The 23,819-nt window shown below is 35.8% G+C and overlaps 4 protein-coding genes and 1 pseudogene across 4 annotated transcripts; 3 read left to right on the top strand and 2 right to left on the bottom strand.

Annotated features, from left to right (window-relative positions):
- Positions 1 to 92: 92 nt before the first annotated feature.
- LOC118040842 (probably inactive leucine-rich repeat receptor-like protein kinase At3g28040) lies at positions 93 to 3,865 on the top strand (annotated as a pseudogene).
- A 1,988-nt stretch (positions 3,866 to 5,853) lies between these two features.
- On the top strand, positions 5,854 to 7,130 carry LOC118040853 (small ribosomal subunit protein eS30z/eS30y/eS30x). The gene is made up of 3 exons (XM_035047900.2): positions 5,854 to 5,985; positions 6,095 to 6,232; positions 6,864 to 7,130. Exons 1-3 carry the CDS (start codon positions 5,982 to 5,984, stop codon positions 6,908 to 6,910), a joined length of 189 nt encoding a protein of 62 aa, XP_034903791.1. The 5' UTR covers positions 5,854 to 5,981; the 3' UTR covers positions 6,911 to 7,130.
- Positions 7,131 to 8,854: 1,724 nt separating this feature from the next.
- On the bottom strand, positions 8,855 to 14,225 carry LOC118040862 (eukaryotic translation initiation factor 3 subunit H). The gene is made up of 12 exons (XM_035047909.2): positions 14,067 to 14,225; positions 13,895 to 13,974; positions 13,689 to 13,805; positions 13,501 to 13,604; positions 12,496 to 12,562; positions 11,456 to 11,589; positions 11,320 to 11,368; positions 11,109 to 11,180; positions 10,924 to 11,025; positions 10,786 to 10,853; positions 9,937 to 10,089; positions 8,855 to 9,171 (listed from the first exon to the last, which is right to left on the bottom strand). The coding sequence occupies exons 1-12, from the start codon at positions 14,086 to 14,088 to the stop codon at positions 9,114 to 9,116; spliced, it is 1,026 nt and encodes a 341-aa protein (XP_034903800.1). The 5' UTR covers positions 14,089 to 14,225; the 3' UTR covers positions 8,855 to 9,113.
- Positions 14,226 to 14,844: 619 nt separating this feature from the next.
- On the bottom strand, positions 14,845 to 16,674 carry LOC118040873 (CRIB domain-containing protein RIC4). Its single transcript, XM_035047921.2, has 3 exons — positions 16,252 to 16,674; positions 16,007 to 16,150; positions 14,845 to 15,291 (listed from the first exon to the last, which is right to left on the bottom strand). The coding sequence occupies exons 1-3, from the start codon at positions 16,379 to 16,381 to the stop codon at positions 15,044 to 15,046; spliced, it is 522 nt and encodes a 173-aa protein (XP_034903812.1). The 5' UTR covers positions 16,382 to 16,674; the 3' UTR covers positions 14,845 to 15,043.
- Positions 16,675 to 20,391: 3,717 nt separating this feature from the next.
- Positions 20,392 to 23,223, top strand: LOC118040880 (15-cis-zeta-carotene isomerase, chloroplastic). Its single transcript, XM_035047934.2, is given in 5 exon segments — positions 20,392 to 20,948; positions 21,738 to 21,884; positions 22,018 to 22,227; positions 22,799 to 23,038; positions 23,040 to 23,223. Coding segments are annotated over 5 exon segments (1,065 nt in total). The 5' UTR covers positions 20,392 to 20,513; the 3' UTR covers positions 23,073 to 23,223.
- Positions 23,224 to 23,819: the final 596 nt, after the last annotated feature.

Raw genomic sequence — 23,819 nt, 5'->3', positions numbered from 1 at the left:
TGCCTTTAAGGAACGACAAGTTTGGGTCGCAAACAGAGACAAGTCATGCAGCTTGAAGACAAAAGAAACGACTCGGTATGCGCTGGGAATCTGTCAAGACTCGAGATGAGGAGACCCATGCAAAATGCTGGACCCAATGGCTCGGTCTCTGCGGTCCAACCTTGAGCAGAATTATTACCATGTAAAGGAAATAACCTCCAACATTCCCCTTTCTTTAAGCTTCAGAGGTATTTTTACTTCACAGTTTGTTTAATGTTTTAGTCTCTTACTTCCTCCGCCTCCTCCTCCTCCTCCTCTTGATTTGTACAAGGCGTGAAGGACCACTAGATAGACTCCATTTTGGAAGGGAAAAAAAATAAAAAAATGCTCTCTGTCACCCTTACTTTCTCGTGAACACACAGTTAGTGTAACATCCTTTTCTTTCTAGCTAGTACGTGCAAACACCAGCAGTCACTCATGCTAGATTTCCTTTTCAGGTAGAGTACTATCTCAATAGCTTATGTCTGATTTCTTGGTATCTCCATAACCAGGAACCAGGTAGAGAGAGTTTAGGGTTGTTAATAGCTACTATTTAGCTAGAGATGGGGTTTTCCCATTTGTTGTTGTATTTCCTGGTTTCTTCAGTTGCTTCGCTTAGAGGTTGCACCGGAAGTGATAGTGTGCCGATACAGATCAATGATGATGTCTTGGGGCTGATTGTTTTCAAGTCAGACCTTAGTGATCCATCTTCCTATCTCAGCTCATGGAACGAAGATGATGACTCCCCGTGTTCATGGAAGTTCATAGAGTGCAATCCAGTGAGCGGCAGGGTTTCTCAGGTCTCACTTGATGGGTTGGGATTATCAGGAAGATTGGGTAAAGGGCTCCAGAAGTTGCAGCATGTGAAGACATTATCATTGTCCCATAACAATTTTAGCGGTGACTTAAGTCTTGAGTTTGGTCTCATTTCAAGTCTTGAAAGTCTTAACCTCAGTCACAACAGTCTTTCAGGCCTCATTCCATCTTTTCTTGACAATATGAGCTCCATTAAGTTTCTTGATCTTTCTGAGAATTCATTCTCAGGACCACTCTCTGATGATCTTTTTCGAAACTCATTTTCCCTTCGTTATCTTTCTTTAGCAGGGAATTTGCTTCAAGGGCCAATTCCTAGTTCACTATTGAGCTGCTCTTCTTTGAACACTATCGATCTGTCCAACAACTATTTCTCCGGTGACCCAGATTTTGTTACTGGGATTTGGTCATTGGAGCGGCTTCGAAAACTGGATCTTTCACACAACGAATTTTCCGGGTCCGTGCCACAAGGGGTATCAGCCATTCACAACTTGAAAGAGCTCCAATTACAGGGAAATCGCTTTTCCGGGCCACTACCTGTAGATATTGGACTGTGCCCGCACCTGAATAGATTGGATTTAAGCAGCAATCTTTTTAGTGGAGCACTGCCGGAGTCTCTTCAGAGGCTGAGTTCAATAAACTATTTCAGTGTATCCAAGAATATGTTGACAGGTGAGTTCCCTCGGTGGATTGGTAACCTGAGCAACCTGGAATACCTGGACTTGTCAAGCAATGCTCTAACTGGTAGCATCTCATCATCCATTGGTGACTTGAAATCACTGCGCTACTTGAGTTTGTCCAATAACGAACTCCTTGGCAACATCCCCGCCTCAATCGTTTCCTGTTCGATGCTATCAGTGATTCGGTTGAGAGGTAACAGCTTTAATGGTAGCATACCAGAAGGCTTGTTTGATCTAGGGCTAGAGGAAGTGGATTTTGCACACAATGGATTGATAGGTACAATTCCATCAGGTTCAAGTACTTTCTTTACATCTCTTCACACTCTGGACCTTTCAAGGAACAATCTCACAGGACATATTCCTGCAGAAATGGGTCTCTCATCTGATTTGAGATACTTGAATTTGTCCTGGAACAATCTGGAATCCAGGAATGCCACCTGAGCTTGGCTACTTTTCAGAAACTTTGACAGTTTTGGATCTTCGAAGCAATGCTTTAGCTGGCTCAATTCCTGCAGACATATGCGAGTCTGGAAGTTTGAACATCCTTCAATTGGATGGAAATTCATTGGTGGGCCAAGTCCCTGAAGAGATTGGAAATTGTTCATCACTGTATTTGCTGTAAGTCTTGTATCAATTCCCCCAAAGCTCCAACTAATGGATTATTCAATGATTGTTTACATACCAAATGTGAATTCCTTTTATTTTCTATGTAGGAGCTTGTCCCAGAATAATTTGAGCGGTTCCATTCCCAAGTCCATTTCAAGGCTAGACAAGCTCAAGATTCTGAAATTGGAGTTCAATGAGCTGACTGGAGAGGTACCACAAGAGCTTGGAAAACTGGAGAATCTCTTGGCTGTAAATATATCCTACAACAAGCTCATAGGCAGGCTTCCTGTTGGTGGCATATTTCCAAGTTTGGATCAAAGTGCGTTGCAGGGGAATTTGGGAATTTGCTCACCCTTGTTGAAGGGACCATGTAAGATGAATGTTCCCAAGCCTCTTGTCCTCGATCCAAATGCCTATGGAAATCAAGGGGATGGTCAGAAACCAAGAAGTGTATCCTCTCGCCCGGCAAGGTTCCGTCACCATATGTTCTTCAGTGTTTCGGCTATCATTGCAATTTCAGCAGCTATATTCATTGTGTTTGGAGTGATACTCATATGCCTGCTAAATGTATCTGTCCGGAAGAGGCTTGCATTTGTGGACCATGCCTTGGAAAGCATGTGCTCGAGCTCTTCCAAGTCTGGAAATCTAGTCACAGGCAAGCTGGTCCTGTTCGATTCGAAATCATCCCCTGATTGGATCAATAATCCAGAATCACTCCTTAATAAGGCTGCTGAGATAGGTCAAGGAGTATTTGGAACTGTTTACAAGGTCTCACTGGGTTCAGAGGCAAGGATGGTAGTAATTAAAAAGCTCATTACATCAGACATTATCCAATATCCAGAAGATTTTGATCGAGAAGTTCGAGTGTTGGGAAAGGCAAGGCACCCAAATCTCTTGTCATTAAAAGGGTATTACTGGACTCCTCAGTTGCAGCTATTGGTATCAGAATATGCACCTAATGGAAGCTTACAATCCAAACTCCATGAAAGGCTAACGTCTACTCCACCTCTTTCATGGGCCAACAGATTCAAGATTGTGCTTGGAACAGCAAAGGGACTAGCACACTTGCATCACTCTTTCCGTCCACCCATCATTCATTATAACATAAAACCAAGCAACATCCTTCTTGACGAAAATTTCAACCCAAAGATTTCGGATTTTGGACTTGCAAGGCTCTTGACAAAGCTGGATAGGCATGTTATGAGTAGTAGATTTCAGAGTGCGTTGGGATATGTGGCACCAGAACTAGCATGCCAGAGCTTGAGGATCAATGAGAAGTGTGATATATATGGTTTTGGAGTCTTGATTCTTGAGCTCGTAACTGGAAGAAGGCCGGTGGAATACGGTGAAGACAACGTGGTGATCCAAAATGATCATGTGAGGGTTTTGCTTGAACAAGGTAATGCCTTGGATTGTGTAGATCCAAGCATGGGGGATTATCCTGAGGATGAGGTAATGCCAGTGCTCAAATTGGCCCTTGTGTGCACCTCTCAAATACCTTCTAGCAGGCCTTCCATGGCAGAAGTGGTGCAAATATTGCAGGTCATCAAGACCCCAGTTCCACAAAGAATGGAGATTTTCTAAGATGCGATCCAAATATGTTAATTAAACTTTCTACTACTACAAAAACAAAGGCATCCCCTTGTTTTTCTCTTTATGTCTTGTTCTACCTTTTCCTTTAGATTTCTGAAAATTGTATTGCTATTCAGTGACGCATTCTGTTTGAATTTTTTGTTTTTGGCTGTTTAGTTGTTCATCCTCCCCTCGTTGCACTGGCATCCCATTGTCATCAATGAAACAAGTCATTAATTCAATAGGATGCTCAGAGTGGGTTCACTTCCATTATTTAATGTATATTATGTCTTTTGCCTTGTCGATGACAGAACAGGGGCTAGACTTGTCCTAATATTATATTATTATTAAAAAAAATAAAAGCTGTGGTGAAATCATTTTTCACCTGGAGATAGAAAAGAAAAGAAAAGGGTAGGCTAATGACTGGAGATAGAATTGTTTTTATAATGGGATCATTTTGACATTTTAAAATTTATCAGAGACAAGACATAATTTTTTCTTTTTGGTTTTACGTTGTTAAATTATATCAATACTCTTGGAAGAGAAAACTTGTTTGTTTGCTATGGAGGGATAATTTTGTATTTTTGTTTTATTGTGTATAATTAAATTATCATATTATTTTTATTTAATTAGGTTATTCCCGTACAGGATCCATGGCTTCAATCCTAGACCTTGAGCTACATAGCCAAAAGGAGACCAAGAACTAGAATTACAGCATTGATTCACGTTCTTTGGCTTATGCAGGGGATATTTCAATCCACAATAAACAAATGAAATTCTCTTTATTTTATATCCAGTTACCGATTGTTCTTCCAAGTCAGTGACGGAGCTAGGTATTTTAGTTTGTAAGGGTTATATTAGAAAAAAGAAAGTCAACGGGGTTAAAATTTAATTTTTTATAAAAGCTAAAAATATAATTTATTAAAGGGAGCTGAAATAAAAACAAATTCCTTGCAGGCCTCCACCTACCAGCCCCTCTAATTCTTCTCCTGGTATGAGTCCACCTTGGGTTTTTTTTTTATAAAAAAAATAAAATAACAAATTAAATCGGAACTACACATTCAAGTTAGCATTAATTATTATTTTTAATAGTGTAGTTGGGAGTGTGGTTTATTTTTTAAAATGCTTTTTTATTCATAAATAAATTAAAATAATAATATTTTTTATTTTTTAAAAATTATTTTTAATATCAGCGCATTAAAATGATTTAAAAACACAAAAAAATATTAAATTGAAGCAAATAAAAAAATAAAAAAAAATTATTTTTTTAAAGTGTTTTTAAAATATAAAATTAAATAGGACCGAATCACTATTAGCTTATTGATAATTATTTATCTTTTAATTAGCTTAGCGGAGAATTATTATTATTATTATTATTATGGGAAGGAATTCATGCTGCATGTTCAAGTTAGCATTAATTATTTAATTTATTTATTTTTCTTTATTTCATCACTACTATTATCCTATTAATCACTGTTTATCTAGTAGTAAAGATGGTTTGCTGCTCCCATCATAGGCCAAAGAGTAATGAGGATTTATTAATTTTTTAAAATATATTAAATCAATGTGAGGGGTGTATTTTTAATATACCTGAAAATAATTAGTTTTAATTGACAAACTAATCCTGAAAATATCATCTTCAAGCTATATATGTTTGCTTGTGCTGATAATAGGGATTGAAGACTTTTGAGAGTTTGCATGAGTGCATTCAAATCTAATAGAAATGTTGAATTTGAATTCATAAAGAATTTGAAAAACTTTTACGGTTTGTGATTAAAATATATAGATTTTCTTCCTATATTTCAATTGATCTGTAATCTACATAAAATATGATAAAAATATTTTTGAAATTCCTTGTATGCACTAGATAGGATTTATTTTTGAAATTGTTAAAAAGAATTTTAGTTTCAATTGATATATAAATTAATTTAAAAATATCTCTAACCATGAAATAAGGAAAATAAAAGGTCCATAATACGCTTGGCACCAAATTAATTTTGTAAATTAGAAATGACTTAATTTTGTACATTAACACCTTAATTTTTCCAGTGACATGTCGTTTGTTGATAAGGAATGATGAACTTTTTAGTGAACGACACTAGTTTCAGATTGGGACACAAAAGACATGTCGGTTATTTATCGAAAACCCTTTAAATACAACTCGCCCGCATCGAAAACCCTTTAAATACAACTCGCCCGCATCGAAAACCCTAACCCCAAAATCCACACGCACAGAGCGCAGCCTCTCTCCCATTCACAGCAGTAGGCAAAGAAGAAGAATATCTAACAATCATGGGTAAAACCCTAACCCTAGAACCAGGCCGTTCCTGTCTCAGTCTCAAGCTACTAATTTAATATTCAAAACCATTCTGTGATTGATTGATTTTGATTTGGATTGTTCTCAGGCAAGGTACACGGATCGCTGGCTCGTGCAGGGAAGGTGAGAGGTCAAACCCCAAAAGTGGCCAAGCAAGATAAGAAGAAGAAGCCTAGAGGCCGAGCCCACAAGCGCATGCAGTACAATCGCCGCTTTGTCACCGCCGGTCATTTTCTCTCTCTTAAATCTTTTTTTTTGGTTTCTTTTTAAGCTAAACAAATTTCTTCGTTTTTAAGTTCATGTCAGGCAATTAGGGTTGTGATCAATTTGAGCCTCAGATTCATTTTTATTCCCTTAGTGTATGTGGTTTAAGGTCTGGTTGCTATAGGAAATCACTGAGCACTTTGTTATGGTTTGAGGGGTGGGAAGAAGGGTTGCTGTAACTCCTTTTTTTTTGTTATTAGAACTTGGATTTTGTGGAGTGCTGTTCCTGGATGTTGGTGCAAATACATTTCAGTCCTTTAAGGCTACCGCTAATAAATTTAGCTGTAATTTAGGTTGAGCTAGCAGTGATTTCAGGGTGGGGTAGAGATTGGTGTAATGCATGTCGAAATGGCATAGAATAAGAGAAAAGGAAGTGCTGCTTGGGCTTTCTTTTGTTGGGAAACTGTTTCGTTGTGTTATGCTTTTATTCTGTTTAGGGCTTATAAAATTCTTGTATTATCATACTGGCGTAACCATAACATCTCATGAACTATGTGGCTTCAGATTGCTTCTTAGCTCAATCTCATAAATTATTAGATTCTGCCTTGTTTTTTCTATTTTGAATGTGATGATTTTTCTGTGTTCTGTTACAGTTGTTGGATTTGGGAAGAAGCGTGGACCAAACTCTTCTGAGAAGTAAGCATGCACCTGAGGGAGTTTTTGCTATATAGACTGCTTAAGTTTCCTGGACAACTGTATTTGGATGTTAGGATTTACATTATCGGTTGTCATTTCTAGTAGTTCCATTTTGTTTTAGCAGCAATGTTACTGTCTTAAAGGAGTGAATCTGTTGGATCTTTCTTTGTTTGAAGAGTTCTTTTGGTTTCCTTAATTTGAAAACATAATATCTTCATTCCTCACTACAGAGTTGAAAATAACTTTATTGTCTCATTATTTGGGAATTACCCTTTACATCCGAATGCCTCTGTAGCTGGCTCAGTTTAGCCGGGCCTGAAGAGATTAGATTTCTATTTTGATGGCTGTCGATTTCGATGGCCGCGAAATACTATGTGCATGCAAGAAGCAAAATTTTGCTGTTTGTGATTGGATCTCAATCATTCGTGGAAGGAGTTGTCTGCTGGTACCAGAGACTCCTGTCCTGATGAATCTTCCAATGTGTTGTTTGTTATCTTGTATCTTTCATGGTGATGGAGAGGTGTCGTTGGATATAGTGGCTACAAGTTGGATATGGATCTAAAACCCTTAGACACCATTCCCTAGTTTGAATTGCAAACTCTAGAGTTATAAGAACCAAACCCTTTGAGGAATTTGGGTTTTAGGATGGGAAAACATTATCCAAAGAAACCAGATGTTGTTTGACAGTGGATTTGAAGGAGAAACCATTTTCAGGTCACAAAGAGAGACGCTTAAGTACTTTTTTTTTTTTTTAATGTAAATTCCTACGAGTGATTTGTTCAGTTATCTCTCTTATGCTAACGGGGGCTGCAGCCAATCAGACGCCAATAAAACCATAAAAAACAGGCCTAAGTTTGATTGCTTTACTTACAAGGAGAGAGCTTCTTGAGCCGTGGGTAAAAACTCATTGGCCCACGGGCTCACTTGTAACCCGGTACAGAGCTCATGTATTTTTATATATCTGTGACTGTATACACTGCCAGCCTGTCCGCATTAAAAACTACTAATTGTTTACAGGCACATAAAAAATTAATGACTAGTAAAAACTTCTCAATACCAAACATAATGGTTTTATGAAATCAAGACAGTTGTTGATTGTTTTGCTTTTGAAAAAAATAATAATCAAAGCAACCCCTTACAGTATCTTAATAAAAATAAGTCCTCATCAACAGGTGAAAAGATAACAAGGATGAACTGTGGAGAGGAAATCACTATTTTTTTTTTATTTAATATTTATTTATTGAAGGTTAAATTTTATAATTTTTTTTTTTATCAAATTATCCAAGTCAAAATAAAATTTATATCAAATTATAGAAGAATTTTATAATTATCCCAAAAAAAATTGATTTTAAATTAGAGTTTATAATTTGATTCAATATATTTTTTAAAAAAATATAAGGATTATCTTAAAATATAAAAATTATCATCTCATTAATCAAGTTATGAATTTAACAAACAAATTAACTCGAATTAATTCAATATATTATCATTTTAATATTTATAAAAATATATCTTAATTTTTTTATATTCCAGATTATTTTTAGATACAGAAAGTCAATCAAACCATATAAAATCAACCCACGGTTAAAATATTTCTCTATATGTTAGCAAAGCTGGATATATATTTTCTATTAAAATCTTAGTCTAGAGTTGGTGGGGAGTGGGGTTCCTAACAGACAACCTTGTTAATTCAGAGGTTTCAGGTCCAAATTCTAGAGGACTCTTTCATATTCTGTACCAAGACAAGAGAGTTTTCAAAGCATTACCAGCATATTTGGAATTCAATGATACAGTCAGTGAACATGAGATGAGAAGCCATCAATTACCTGTCTGCTCTCAAACATACAAACTAGCGCATGCCTACTGGCTAACATCCACACTATCTCTCACAAATCAAACATGCTTTTGTTCCATCATATGCCGAAAGCATGCACCAGGGAGAGGCAAGTTCATGTCAAATTGCTCATTTTTCAACCATCCAAGTCTCTCTTACAAGAGTCGATTTAAAACAACGATAAGTTACATTCTAGAATCATTTTCAAATGAAGACACGATTTCGCATGAATTGTTCCTTACCCCAAATTCTTTCATTTTCATCCAAGAGGGCATCCTACCAAGAATCCATCCTCTTCCTAATCAACAAAGGCTACAAAAACAAACAACACTTGTGAAATGAGGCATGACTGGCCATTCAAACTTCACATGCATCAATTCTCGTGCAAAGCCTTCATCAAATATAATCGGCTGAAGCTCTGCCCAGAAACCCTGCAATGTTAAGGAACACAAAGATAGTGAGACTATAAACATCAACAATGTGAGGCTATGCATAAGAGTGACCAGAGAGAGAGCATAGGTTTAACTCCCAGACCCATAGACTCATCATCCCTTCTAGATTATGCAATTTTGCTTTCTCAATTCTCAAATAAACAGGTAAATTTGTCACAAGGAGAAACAAAATCTCTTCTATTTACAATTCCTCCAGGCTCAATGGCTAAGTATTATCCCCCTTCAGACAACAAACATGGAGTTGATCTTGAATAATTATTTGCAAAGAAAACACGCTTGACTTTTGAATGCAATCAAACTACAAAAATCCATACCCAGCATCAATTCTAGATTAAGAGGAAAAACTCGACTGCAATTAAATTGGTTAGGTATTTTTAAAGTCAATTTGCAGAAGATGACATAACAGAGCAATACAATTTTGACACCGAGGACTGAAGCGCACTGGGGCACTTCGTGCCCATATTTCATGCTGTCAGCAAAAGTTAAGATCGGAGTGTTTTGCCTAAAAATATAGCAACTAAGAAGCACATACTACGAAGCTAAAAAACAGATAATGATCTGGAAAGGATAGAAGACGCCAGACAACAGCCAGAATCTATATCAGAATTTCCCAAGGCAGTTGAAAATCGACACAGAAATGGAAGCCAATAAACTCATAAATGACAGATAATAGTCGAGCTTTCTTGCAGGAGATAAGGCATTACAGGATATGATATCAACCAGTCTTTTAGATCAGTAACATACCCATTGATTTGGTTACAATAATTTGCTATCTGATTGGTTATCAGGAAACTATCCAACCGTGATGGTTCAGGGATTGGTTTGAAGATGTGATTTAAAGGATCCTCCTCAGGCAAGGGTTCTTCTCCTGCAGCTTTGCGTGACATGTTCTCTGACCTACAAAACACAATGAATCCAATATAAAATAGTAACTAAGAAAAAAATAGTGAAAATCAGACACATTTGCAAGGAGAATCCTAATTCAAAATGACCACACTCAGCTCTAAAGTCAACAGGTTTTTCTTCTACAGCCCCCTTTTTTTTTTTTTTTTTGAAGTGGATAAGTGTTGAATCTAATCCACTGATCAAGAGCTATTAAGAGATTATATCTTAATTTTAAAACCCCCAGAGTCTCCCTCTCCCTCTCCCTAGTCCTCTGGGTGCGCGTGCATACACATCAATACCCCAACAGATATGTCCCCTATCCACAACTTACACACATAAACAAGACAGCTCTAATCTGAGAATGGAGTGGCGATTCATGCCAGGATATGGATGAAATTGGTTTCTTAGGCTTAGAGAAGTGCCCTGTGGTACTTGCCCCATTCAACCAACTTAGAAGGAAAACAGTGTCAAGTGCCTGTCAAAGTATCCATAGCAAAAGGAAGTGACTATCTGAAAATAATAGTTCCCACTTCCCACTTTGGCTGAAGGGACATAAAAACATCAGCTCTATGAAAAGTTAGTACTTACAAGAACACATCCAAAGGACCAGTAGAAATCCCAACTTACACAACCCCAAACATGGTACCATCCATCCAATTAAACAGCAAAATAGCCAGGGAGAAATGAACAATTAAATCAACATTTTACCTTCTCTTTTGAAGCCATGCTTGCTGCTGAGCTTGCTGGCGTGACAGGTTCCGATAGTAATATTGGAACTGCAAGGCATTATCACGTAAGGATAACTTTTTATTCTGTTTGATAACATTGGATAACAAGAACACTAACCTTCTGCTGCTCCATTGACAAATCATCCATGCATTCAATCAAAAATTCTACATTCCTTTCCAAATATGGACTGGTTGATAATTGCAGGCGGTCATAATCACACTGGCATAGAAAACACAAGTAGGACAAATTACAAACATGAAGTTTAGGTTGCGGAATAGTCGCTCAAAACATTAATATTGTACCTGGGTCACTGGTGTATCATCTTCTAGCTCAGTCATAAAGGCACTAATAAGTGCAGAATTTGAAACTTTGATCTGAGTACAAAAGGAAGAATGTTATTCAAATACAAACAGATACCTTTATTCATGCTACATTTTTCACAATTCCATGAAGTCATAGCAAAATTTTATTCATCTTGCATGAATAAAAATAAAATCAAAATCAAAATCTTACAGGAATTTCCTCAAAAATATCCACCCATGACAAGTTTTTCTCCCTCAACCTATGGAAGCAAAAGAGACATCATGATGGGATTGCATTAAATAGTTCAAATCCAGTTATTCAACTTTGTCTCAGGAAAACTTCTTACTTCTCTCCAGTAAAATTGTTATTGCGATACAGATCCATGAAAGAATCAGAAAGCTTCAAAGCCTTGAGAGCTAAAACACCTTGGTTAGCTCTTGAAGGATCATAAATTATACAAACACACCGTCTAATATTTTCCTGCATTCAAAAGAAAGTTCGAGAAATGAAACAATTGAGAGTGGAAAGCTACCATACTAAGTAATGGCAACCAAATGAATTCAAATTTATTCAAAACCCGCTTCCTGAAACTGGACACTAAGTTAATCTTCATCATGGTTAATGTTCAAAGCTGTAGAAATTTAAATGAACCCAAAGAAGAATTGAAAAAACAAGAAAATGAAATAAATGCAAATGCTTTTATTTCCTTTTGGGATAAATACACTGATGCAGAAGCTGAAACAATTAGAATTCATAATCTTTCTGTGATCTTTGAGGGTATGGGAAAAACTAATACCAAAGCAAACAAGTGTATTTGATGCTCCCCAACAAGAACTAGCTTAAAGAAGATTATCTTCTAAAACATAGTATTGTAATTTGTAAGATTTTCTAAAGTACTGGATGGCCAGTTGGCTCCACCTACGGAGCACCTCCTTAGGGCACCTTCTTACTTACTCAATATCTATATTTGTGAAAACCCACTTTTGAAGGATGAATTAGTGACAGGGAATTTCAACTGTATGCTTTGGAGGAGGGACTCATATGAACACTAGATGTGATGCTAAGGTTTTCTATCTTCTAGTGTGATTCCTAGGAACCCTATTAGCGAGATGCTGGTAGCCTTATAAATTTACCTCCATTTCAGTTTATAAACCCCATAACCATTATCCTTTACCTATTTTTATCACTACACTCTTGAACATATCCCAATCCTCACCTATAACCTATCCCCCCAATCTCCTAACCCACCACACCTGCTATAATCTAAGAGCCTCAGGTGAAATGATATTTTAAATATGCAAAGGTAAAATGAATTAGAGATGAGTAAATCATTCAGATTGTGTGCATGCCAAATCAAAAAAGAAAACAGTGATTAAACCTCTGTACCTGGTAATTCATAAATGTCTCGATCAATTCCACTGTTTGAAAACAACCAAACAACATTGACTGATACCTGAAAATTGAGAAGAGAATAACAGATCACGGATTGTACAAGCAAATTCTAGACATGTACATGCAGTTGTATACACATACATTTATTTTGAAGGAAAATTAGTTCTGTTCAGAAAAGCATCAATGAAAGCAAAGGACTCATGGTATAAAGTGGGAACAGGTCCACATTGTGACCTCTTATAATGGACTTTAGAGACATTCAGAGAAGAGATATAAACATGTTTGTGTGTAACATTGTAATGTGTAGCAATACAATGAGGAAACACCAAACTCTTAAAAGACCATTTAAGCCATTTCAAAATGAGTCTCAAGGTAGAAACTTTTTAAATAAATGCTGCTGATAAAATATAATTTAATACGGAAAACCCATATGCCCCAGGAATTTACACTCAAAACAGAAAATCATTCCTTTTTTTTTTAACTGCCATTTATTGCCAACGAAAACGAAACAAGCAATAATGAGGTCCAAAACTGGTCCTTCCCAGATAATTTAATGATTTTCCACAATCCAAGTATGATCTGCAATCAAGTTTGGCATGTTCTTCCTATCCTAGAGTTCATCTCTTCTTGGTTAATTTTGTGTATAACAACAGCCAAATCCATTCACTCCGTGACATGATGGATATAGTCCAAGAAATAAGGAAAAGTAACAAAAAGTGAAAAGTGAAATCTAAACAAAAAGAAAAACATTTTCGAGTTCTTGCAATTCCAATGCAATGTGATTTGTTTTATTCGGATCAAACATGGAAATAACTAGAGCATCATTGCAAGAAAGCGTCTGTTCTATCCAAAACATAAGAAACAATACCACAAAAAACAAGCATTTGAGATCTCTTCATGATTAAGAAATTAATATTACAAAAAAAATCAAAACTTCAAGCAAACAATCGAGAAGGAAAAAATTTCAGACAAAGAAAAAAGTTATTAAAAGAAACTGACCATCCAACAGTGTTATTGTCGACATTGACCTCTCTCAAGCACCTCATCATCTCAAGCTGGTAATTAGCACCTTCTGCTTCAATCTCCTCATCCTCTTCCCTAATCTGCATAATAATAACAATAATTAATCAAATTCCGAAACCAATCAGAGTTTTCAAAAATTAAAATAATAATAATAATAAGCATACCGGGAAAGGGAAACAGTTGGTAACTTCAAGAACGCTACCAACATCCAATCCTAGAAGCTGCCCAGTCACTAAAGACGGTGAAAACTCCTTGCAGTGTTTGATTATTTTCAACACAGCCTGTAAATAAACTTTATTTTATTAAATATCAACTTTAACTTGTAATTTTCTTTAAAAAATTATTAACAATGTTAAATGTGAAAAAGTACCAGTCCTTCGATCTGAACAGCACGGAGAGGAGGAGCAACCTCCTCTGTGGCTGCTACTTGAAGGAAAGACCTTGCCATTGCTGCACAAAACACCACAAAAATATAATTTATTACAGATCGTGACCGTCCGTACAAATACATAAGAAAACGGAAAGAAAGAGATAGTACAGACTGGGAGTGGTAGTATTAGCCATGGCGTCGCCGAGAATTTGCTGATGCGAGAAGACGCTTGCTTTAGCCTCTCTACCTGGCCAGCTAGAAAAACCCTTCTTCTTTAGAGAGACAGCTGAGATAAGAAGCGGTGAAGTTTTGCTAGCTTGGGGCGGGCCGTGAGGGTGTTGTTGGGCTTGGCTTATGGCTTCGGTCCTTATTTATTTTTATATTTTAAAATTATTTTTAAAAAAAATTAAAATTTTTTTAATTTTTTTTCTTTAAATTAATATTTTTTTATGTTTTTAAATTATTTTGATATTTTAATATTAAAAATAATTTTTAAAAAATAAAAAAAATATTATTTTGATATATTTTCAAATAAAATATATTTTGATATTTGTTGTGAATTTTTATTACGAGCATATTTGGCAGTATTTTATTAAAAATTTAATTTTTTTAAATAAAAATTAATTTATTACAAACATACCTGGAATTGCGGGGTATTGTGAAAAATTACATTAATCATAAGATTTAACAAAAACCTCGTTCATAATTTGGGAAATATTACAAAATTCTTTTTTTACCCCAGATGCTTTTAATATTTTAAAAACCGCCCTTTCTTTGTTAGAAAAAGAAATTGAAGATCTCTTAGAATAAATAAAAAGATGCTACTATCATTTCAGCTACAGTCAAGTGGCAAAACCACCACCTTTTTAACATAAAGAGATTTCAAAACATAAAGGGAAGAAACTTGAGCTACGCTACTGGTGCGGTCCTTCGACACGTTCACCCACGCCAAAACAAGCAAATATTGAGAATGGATTGCAAGAACAATTTCAATGGCCACCCAGAAAAACATTGTCAAGGTCCCACACAAACACCAAAAACACATCACTGCAACCAGTGCCTCCATCAAAAACATTGATCAATCTTCATCAAATCAGTCATCTAGTGTCAAAGAAACAAGATCAGGAAATGAAAAGAGAAATCAATGAATCAAACAAGCTTGGAATGATCGACCCCAACAAGAGGTCCATGAGCTTGTGCAGCCATTGCAAGCTCGAACTGCCTTAAAGTAAATGAAGGGAAAGGAATTATTTCTGGAGATTTCAGACAATCCCAGCCCTTTATAGGATTTGTCATCGTAGTTCCATCCAATCCTATGTGTGTTACATGCTTCACATCAGTTGGATATCCGATTTCCATCTCTCTCTCCATTAGCTCCTCGTCTTCTTCCTTGTACGCTGCATTTCGAGCAGAAGGTGGAGTGAGGAACATGTGGGCAGCATTAATGCATACATGAGAATGGTAAAATACCAAGAGAAATATTGAAACGAATCTAGATAACATGAAGACCGAATAGCGGAAACCTGGGATTTAATTTCAAGGTGATTAGGTTATTAAATTAGTTGGAATTCTATGGTTAACTTTAAAATCAATAATGATTAAGTAGATGTTAGCTAACTTGGTTGATATATAATTAACCCCAGCTAGCACCAGAAGAAATGAGTGAGAGGGAAGCACCCTTCACCTCAAAAGGAAAAACATTTTCAGTTCCGGTGATAAGAATGTCTGGTCCGGAAACAGGAGGACGGATAACGACAGAAATGATAAGTTAATGGCCACCTAAAAGAGCAAAGGGCCTCCTTTCGAAATTGAAACGATTTTAACATCTCATCATACATCACAGAAATGGTCCCTTCAGAATTCAGATTCTAATTTCCTCAATGAAGTCACCGCGCAGCTGCCATTTTACACGGAAGGGGATGATCATGAGCTGATGCTTTTAGTATTCCTGTCCTAATTCAGGCGTTGTGTTATTTTACTGTTATTAATTCTGCTTAGTTTCAATTTCTAGGCTGTAATTAACATGTATTGTGTGATCATTGATCTGTATTCAAGTACTGATTATGTGTTCAAGCGATTGTATTAATGGACAAGAAGTAAAAACAATCTTACCAAATACTTGGGAGAGAGTCTTGATGCCTCTAATCAATTTGTGCATGCTACTGGATATGCAAGGCTTTGGAAGAGCCAGCAGGAAACCAAGTGTACTGTTCTTCGTCTTTTCTTTACAAGAGCTTTCCTCCCCTTCTTGTCCTCCTTCAACAAAACAGAGAAAAGAGAGAGAAAAACAGTTAAATGGTAATCAAATAGTCATGAAAAAGGGTTCCATACCTGAGAGAAGGGGAGGAGAGAAATACCTGATGCATGTGATTTGGTTTCGGGTTTTGGTTTCTTGGAGGATTCACTGGAGGCCACATCAACACTGGAGTGAGAAGCACAGGCGATGGAGAATGGAAGAACTACAAATCTCTCCATATGATCCCGCATATCCTCCTTACAGGACAAAATCAAACACAAAATCTAAAAGGGAATGCAGACATTCAAGATTAGTGCCGGGATCGAACAAGAACACGGAAATTAGAGCATGGAAAGAATCAACACCAGAATATATAGAACTAGCTGTTATATTAGGTTGCTGTAGGTTGTCTTTTTGCACAAGCTAGAATGATTTGTATCTGGAAATGTTAAGATCCACCCAACTTCAGTGATGTGTGCATGTGTGAGAGTAATATTAGACTCCATGGAGTGGGTTGGAGCTAGTGGGTGGTTAGTTAAACTGTACAACTCAACCTAATATATCTACATGTTTTTGCTTTCCAATTTGCAGAGGAGAAAGAGCCCCACAAACCAACGTTTTTGTCATAATATATTTTCTTGATTGATCTTGATAATTCTCTTTGAGGGGGTGGGCTCAATTCTCACTTGCCTCTCTTGTAGATTAAGCCACCAATCATTTCTGGCTACAGTTCTTCATTCTCTTGATCTTTCTTTTATTCTTTATTTCCTTAACATGAACTCCTTTGCGATGGAGACTACCTTCGTCACGTAGATAGAGTGAGTCCCAAGCGACATTCTTCTAACAGGATTCAAGCGTTGGCTCAAGTGTTCCTTTGTTTCCTTAAAAGGGTGAGGGCGACACTTGCTAGCCTATACAAAGACAGAAAGCAAAGCCGAATTTCCTGTTTTCACTCCCCTTATTAATTATTCATTTTATACTCGACAAGTTACAGCACACTACACATCTTTGAATCGATTTATTTTAAGAAATAAAAGTTGAATTTATCATTGTCATAAAGCTATCCGAGACTGAAACTGGGTTAGATTTAAAAAAAAAAAAAATAGAGGAAGTAAAAAATCTAGAATGATCCGGTTAAAAATCCAGGTTAACTTGATAATTCAGTTGATCTAATAAGATCTGATCAAAAACTTGATTGTAACTCGTTGATTATTTATTTATTTTTTAACAAAAACAATATTGTTTTATTTTATAAAAAAATTAAGAATTAATTCAGGATGACTCATGATCCGGTTAAAAGCCATGATTTGAGCCTTGGTGGAGCTGAGCTTAAAAACTATGGAATTTACTATCCAATGACTTGGTGCCATCATGGTTGTCTAGCTTCCTGCCTGAACACTTTTGTGTTAACAAAAATGTTCTCGCTGGATTTTTTAGCAATCTAAACCATAGTTTTTAAACTTAATTTATGACGAGTCAATCTAAGATTTAGGGCCAAAACTAAACTGGGTTTAAAAAAAATTAAGGAAAAATAAAAACCCAAGTGACCCAGTCAAAAATTTGGTTTGACCTGATGACTGATTAATCTAGTAAGACCTGATCAAAAACATAATTGCAACCTATTGGCTATTTATTTATTTTTTAACTAAAATGATATCATTTTTATTTATATAAAAAAAACACAAACAAAATTAGAGTCAGCCCGGGATGATCTGATGACCCGGGCCTTGGACCGGGTTGACTAGGACCAAAACAATTATTAATAAAAAGAGAATGAATGTGGTAACAATAGATAATTCTTAATTAACCTTTACTTATTTCTTATTTGTTCTGCTGTTTGTTTTTATAGTTGAAACCGCGTTTCGAAATGTTTTTAAATTTTTTAATTGAAATTAATTTGTTTTGTGTTTTTAGATAGTTTTGATATGTTGATATCAAAAATAATTTTTAAAAAATAAAAAATATATTATATTCATTTATTTTCAAGTAAAAAACACTTTAAAAAATAATGTTGTCCTCCTTTTGAAAACTACTAGCGGTGTTCACGGTCCAGTTCGGTCCGGTTTTAACATAAAAATTCAACCGAACCGGAAAATACTACTCCTTGTTAATATAACCCGAACGGAATCGAGAACCGGTTCAAACCGAATCGGTTTTGTTCGGGTCGGGTCGGTTTTTTAGCTTTAGAAACCAGAAAAACCGAAACCAATTAAATAAAAGAAAACTTGGCTAAATCACAATCACTGAACAAACTTGGCCGAATCACATTCAAAAAAATCCTTGTTGAAAACTTGGAATCCAAGCTCTTCGGTTGAGATCTGAAAGATCTCCCTTAATTGAATCACAATCACTGGATCTATCCAGCACAATTACATGTTAACAAAGATTTCAATAGCATCCTGTAAAGTAGAGAGTAGAAAGGCAACAACATGAGAGAAAATGAGTTGCTTTAAGCCTTTCTTATGCACAAAGAAGAGGGAGAGAGGGAGGGAGGCGTAGGGCCACTGGAAAAGGGGAAGGGGGGAGAGAGAGCGAGGAGGGAGGGATGGGGTTGTTGGAAAGGGAAGGGGGAAGGGGGAGGGTGAGCAGTTGGAAAGGTTTTGGGAGGGAGAGAGAGCGGGGAGGGAGGGATGGGGTTGCTAGAAAGGGAAGGGGGAGGGTGAGCGGGCTGAAAAGGTTTTGGGGGGGCGGCAAGCTGAAAAGGTTTTGTAGGGTTAGGGTATTTATTATTTAGGTTTAGGATGTTTCCTTTTATATTTTGTTTTATATTCAATTAAACCGGTCCGGTCCGGTTCAATCAGTTTAAGCCTTTTTAAACCGGAACTGAACCGGACCGGGTGGGTTTTTTTTATTTTTTAATCGGTTTATTCGGTTTTTTCTATTGGTTCGGTTTTTTCGGTTAATTTTTTCTCGGTTTAATCGGTTGGTCGGTTTTTTTAAACGCCACTAAAAACTACCAAAGAAGTTGGTTCAAAAGAAAAGGAAAGGATGCCACCAAATATCCAATTCATAATTGACGGGCAAAAGAACAAGATGAATTGCAATCCATTTGATTGACACTTCTAAAAGAAATCTTACAAAACCTGATATAAATATTCAATTTACATTTTGGACTATACATATATATTTTTTAAAGATTTCTTTTCTATAGTGTTATGACTTACACACGGAGATTTATTAATTCATATTTAAATTTTTTTAGAATTGATTTTTATGTAATTCTCAATAATCAATAACCAGTCTAGGTCTAACAAAATGTTATTCTGAAAGTAGTCGTAGGGAGAATCCTACTGGAGAAGAAAATGGATGCAGAGAGGGCCTTTTATTTTACCCGACAATCATAGCTTTTAGACTCGGCTTGATTCAAGATCTAAATTTCAGGTTTTGATTATATTATCAGGTTATTCGGATTAATTTTTTTTAAAAAAATCAAAATGACGTTGATTTAGTAAGAAAAAAAAATCAACGGGTTATAACCGGGTTTGGCCAGGTCACCGAGTTAACCCGTCGGGTCAACCGAGTCACACCAGGTTTTTTCTTTTTCTATTGTTTTTTAACCCGGCCCGATTCAAACCTTTTATCAATTGAGTTCCAGATCGAGTCGGATTTCAAAACTATAGCGGCAATACCTTTTTTCCCCTACCAGCATCATGATAAAAAATACATGATGGTTAGCTTATACACTTTCTTTAATATTTTTTTTATTTGATAATAAAAGTATTATTAAACAAATTTGCATGTCAATTAAGATTATTTTAAAAATATAAATTTAAAAACTTGATTATTTTAAAAAACATGTTATGCACTTGGTGTATTTGAAAGAATTTATTAAATTTCTAAATTCACACATTTCTTCTTATATCATATTCTTTAAATTTAATTCATTAAATTCAGGTTAAATAAATATAATATAATATACCATAAAAATATCAATTTAATTTTTTTTTCTAATCAAATTTATCAAATTCAAAGTTAATAATTAGACTTGATACATAAATATATTTCTAAAATTTTACGATAAACTATAAATATGAATTTAAAACTTATTTCATGTAGTAATGATTGTTTTTTAAGATATTATTTTATTTAAAATTATATTAAAATAATATTTTTTTAATATTAAAAAATAAAAATTAATCTAAAAATACTAAAAAAAAATAATTTGAAGATAAAAATTAAATCGTTTAGCAAACGTTTAACGGTGTCGTATTGAAGTGGTGTGCTGATTCGTACTTTCCTTCCTCATAAAAAAAAATACAAAACTCCCTACCCAAAAGCATCACTTCCTCCAGATTCTCTCTCCCCTTCTTCTCCACTAAAATGGTTACCAAACCACTACTAGTCTTAGAATAACAGAAACCCCCTCTCCCTCGTATCTGCAACATGGCCTCCTCTCTTCTTCTCTCGAACCCATTTTTAACCTCACCCCATCATCCAAATAACCTAACTCGTAGACAACTACCTCTTACGCTTCGGCGTACCTCAGCTTTTACTCTCCTAAATCTAACAAAACCCTCTAATAATAATAATAATAATCCAAAATTCCTCAAACCCACCCTTCCTTTTCTGGGTTTCAAGAAATTTGCTACAAGAATCTCCACAAGAGATGCTGATACTGATACCTCTGCCCCCCCACCACTTGTAGGTGAGGATTCAGCCACGTTCGAATTGGGGAAGCAGAAGGTATCTTCTTGGATATATTTCAGTTTGATTCTGGGTGTTGTTTTGTTTGTGCTTGACGTGGCTTGGATTGATAACTCTACTGGGTTCGGAAAGGATTTCATCAGTGCTGTTTCGAGTCTCTCAGAAAGCCCTGAGGTGGGTTTTATTTATTTATTTATTTATTGTTTTATTGCTGAATCGAGCATGTGGAATTCTCACGCACAGAAATCTGTCACTAAAATGGTTCGAGCAGGCCTGCCTTATGAATTATACTCTTCATCTTAGCCGTTTAAGTTGCTTATTTATCACTTCGTTTATATATGTATATCTATTCCACTGACATAGCTAGCTATCAACGTTTAAGACGAGCGAATTTTTTCTTAGACAAGTGCATTTTTGGACGTAAAATATGGATGTGAGAGACCTTTTCGCTTATCTTTCGGTCTGGTCAGGTGTGATCAGCAAGAAGTCTACGATTCTGCTTTGGTGGCTATTTTTTGCGTGCAAACTGGTCATTTTAAGTTTTTGAATAATGGATAAATTAATCTCTATGAGATGCTAACCCCTTTTGCTTGACTGACGTGGGACGACCTGCTTTAGTGCTTTAACATGGGAATGCCTATGGAGCTGCCTGAAATGATATGTTTGAGGTCGCAAGGAACATGCTGAATGAAAAGTTCCAACCCCTTGCAGTTATGCGTCCAGGCTAATAGAATAGAAAATAAATGGATTTTGCAGAATTCTTCACGAATGGATATATGGATATATGGATATTGATGATTTATAGGTTTATGAAACAAATATCAGATTACTTACCTTGTTGATTGTATGTAAGAGATTTGGCATCCTAAGTATTCATTTGTTATTTAGGTTCCTTTTTATGTGAGATCTATACATCACTTTGCTTTCTTACATGTAATTGAAGCCTACTTGAAATGTTTGCAGGTGGTTATGTTCATCCTTATTCTAATTTTCGCCACCGTCCACAGTGGCCTGGCTAGTCTCAGAGACATGGGCGAAAAACTTATTGGAGAACGTGCATTTCGTGTTTTGTTTGCAGGAGTTTCTCTTCCATTGGCTGTTAGCACTGTTGTGAGTTCCTGATCCTTTTATACAATGTACAACATGCCCCCTCCACAATCTTAGTGGTTTTCAGTTTTTCTGAATTCCTCATCTATACAATCTACAACAGCCCCTGGCTGACTTCTGAATGGCTGTGCTGCAGGTGTACTTCATCAATCACAGATATGACGGCATCCAGTTATGGGAGCTTCAAAGTGCTCCTGCGGTACATCAACTTGTGTGGCTTTCTAATTTTATCTCCTTCCTTTTCCTTTATCCTTCAACTTTTAATCTATTAGAAGTAGCGGCAGTTGACAAGCCTAAAATGCATCTCTGGGAAACTGGAATAATGAGAATTACCAGACACCCGCAGGTATGGTATTTATTTGATTGGCCTTTTACCAAGCAGTTGAATGAAACTTGTTTCCTATTTCAAAAATTAGAGTAAAAAAAAGCTACTTCTTTATGACTGATGGTTTCTAAGAGTCAACCTCACTTGTTAAGCTATTCCAGTAATCCACTTCCCTCTTAAAGATCGTGTCATGAGCTAGTGCTACTTAACTATGATGAGTTGGATATCTGGATCCTTTCAGCATCATTGAATTTAATCTATTTTGGCTGGAAAAAATGTGACCTTTTAGCCAAGACATGAGGATGGAATCCATTCCTTCTCTTCTAAGTCAGTACACGTCGCTCTTTGTAACTGAAATACACTTTCATAAGATACTTGCTGAACTGAACCTGATAACTTGCTTATGCAAATGTAGCCATATTTTTTCCTTAGATACTTTTGAGGGCTATCTAAATAAATCAAAATAATGATGGATCCCATTTAATGCTGAAACACCCCTTTCTATGGTCTCACCTGTGCGCACGCACACACTTACAGTCACTCAAGCAGAGTTGTGAAAGAAATCTACATTTATTGCTGTATTTCTTTACAGATGGTTGGGCAGGTGATGTGGTGCTTGGCTCATACAGTTTGGATTGGGAACTCTGTGACTGTTGCTGCATCTGTTGGTTTAATTGGACACCATTTATTTGGTGTCTGGAATGGGGACAGGAGATTAGCAACAAGATACGGGGAGGCTTTTGAAGCTGTAAAGAAGCGAACTAGCATAGTCCCTTTTGCAGCTATCCTTGATGGTCGTCAAAAGTTACCTAAAGATTATTACAAGGAATTCTTGCGGTTGCCATATTTGTCAATCACTGCATTGACTCTAGGTGCATACTTTGCCCACCCGCTTATGCAGGCTGCCAGTTTCCGGCTTCACTGGTAGGGTATGGTATCTTCGTCTCAGTTGTAAGAAATTGGATACAGTCTGAAATTACATATAGTTAATGTACAAGTCTTGATTCATTTTGCTTATAGCAGTTTCCTGTATACACATGAATGATTGTATAAAATAGAACAGCCACCAGCAAAGAATGTATATACGACCGATTGGCATGTTTTGGTAGTGCTAGACCTGGTACAAACTAAAATATGACCAATATGGGCTAACCTTTAAAATTGGTGATTTTAATCATGAATCCGAGACTAATTTTATAAAAGCTAAAGAAAACAAATAACAAAGCAAACCTTTAAAAAAAAGAGTAAAAAATAATATAAAAAAAATGAAAAAAGAGAGGAAAACAAATAAATAAATCTTTTAAATTTAGTTTAATCTCTAAAACTTAAAATCCGTGAAATCTTGGACCTGAGATGAATCAAAAAACTTAATTTCCAATCAATTTAATTTTGAAAAATAAAATTGTAAAATAAATATTAATTTTAAAAACTTACAAAAGCCAAAAAAGATAGCAATAAAATGAATGAAGATTAAATTTGATAAAAAAAATCTTATAAATGATGAAATTATAAATTTTTTTTTAAAAAAATATACAAAACAAAACAGATAACAATAAAAAATTGAGACTGAATTTGAAAGATAAAGAAAAATGAAAGACGAAGAAATTAAAAAA

This window comes from Populus alba, chromosome 14, assembly GCF_005239225.2.
Source record: "Populus alba chromosome 14, ASM523922v2, whole genome shotgun sequence".
NCBI lineage: Eukaryota > Viridiplantae > Streptophyta > Magnoliopsida > Malpighiales > Salicaceae > Populus > Populus alba.
The sequence above is the reverse complement of the archived record's forward strand: the minus strand, read 5'-3'. Positions and strand labels throughout refer to the sequence as shown.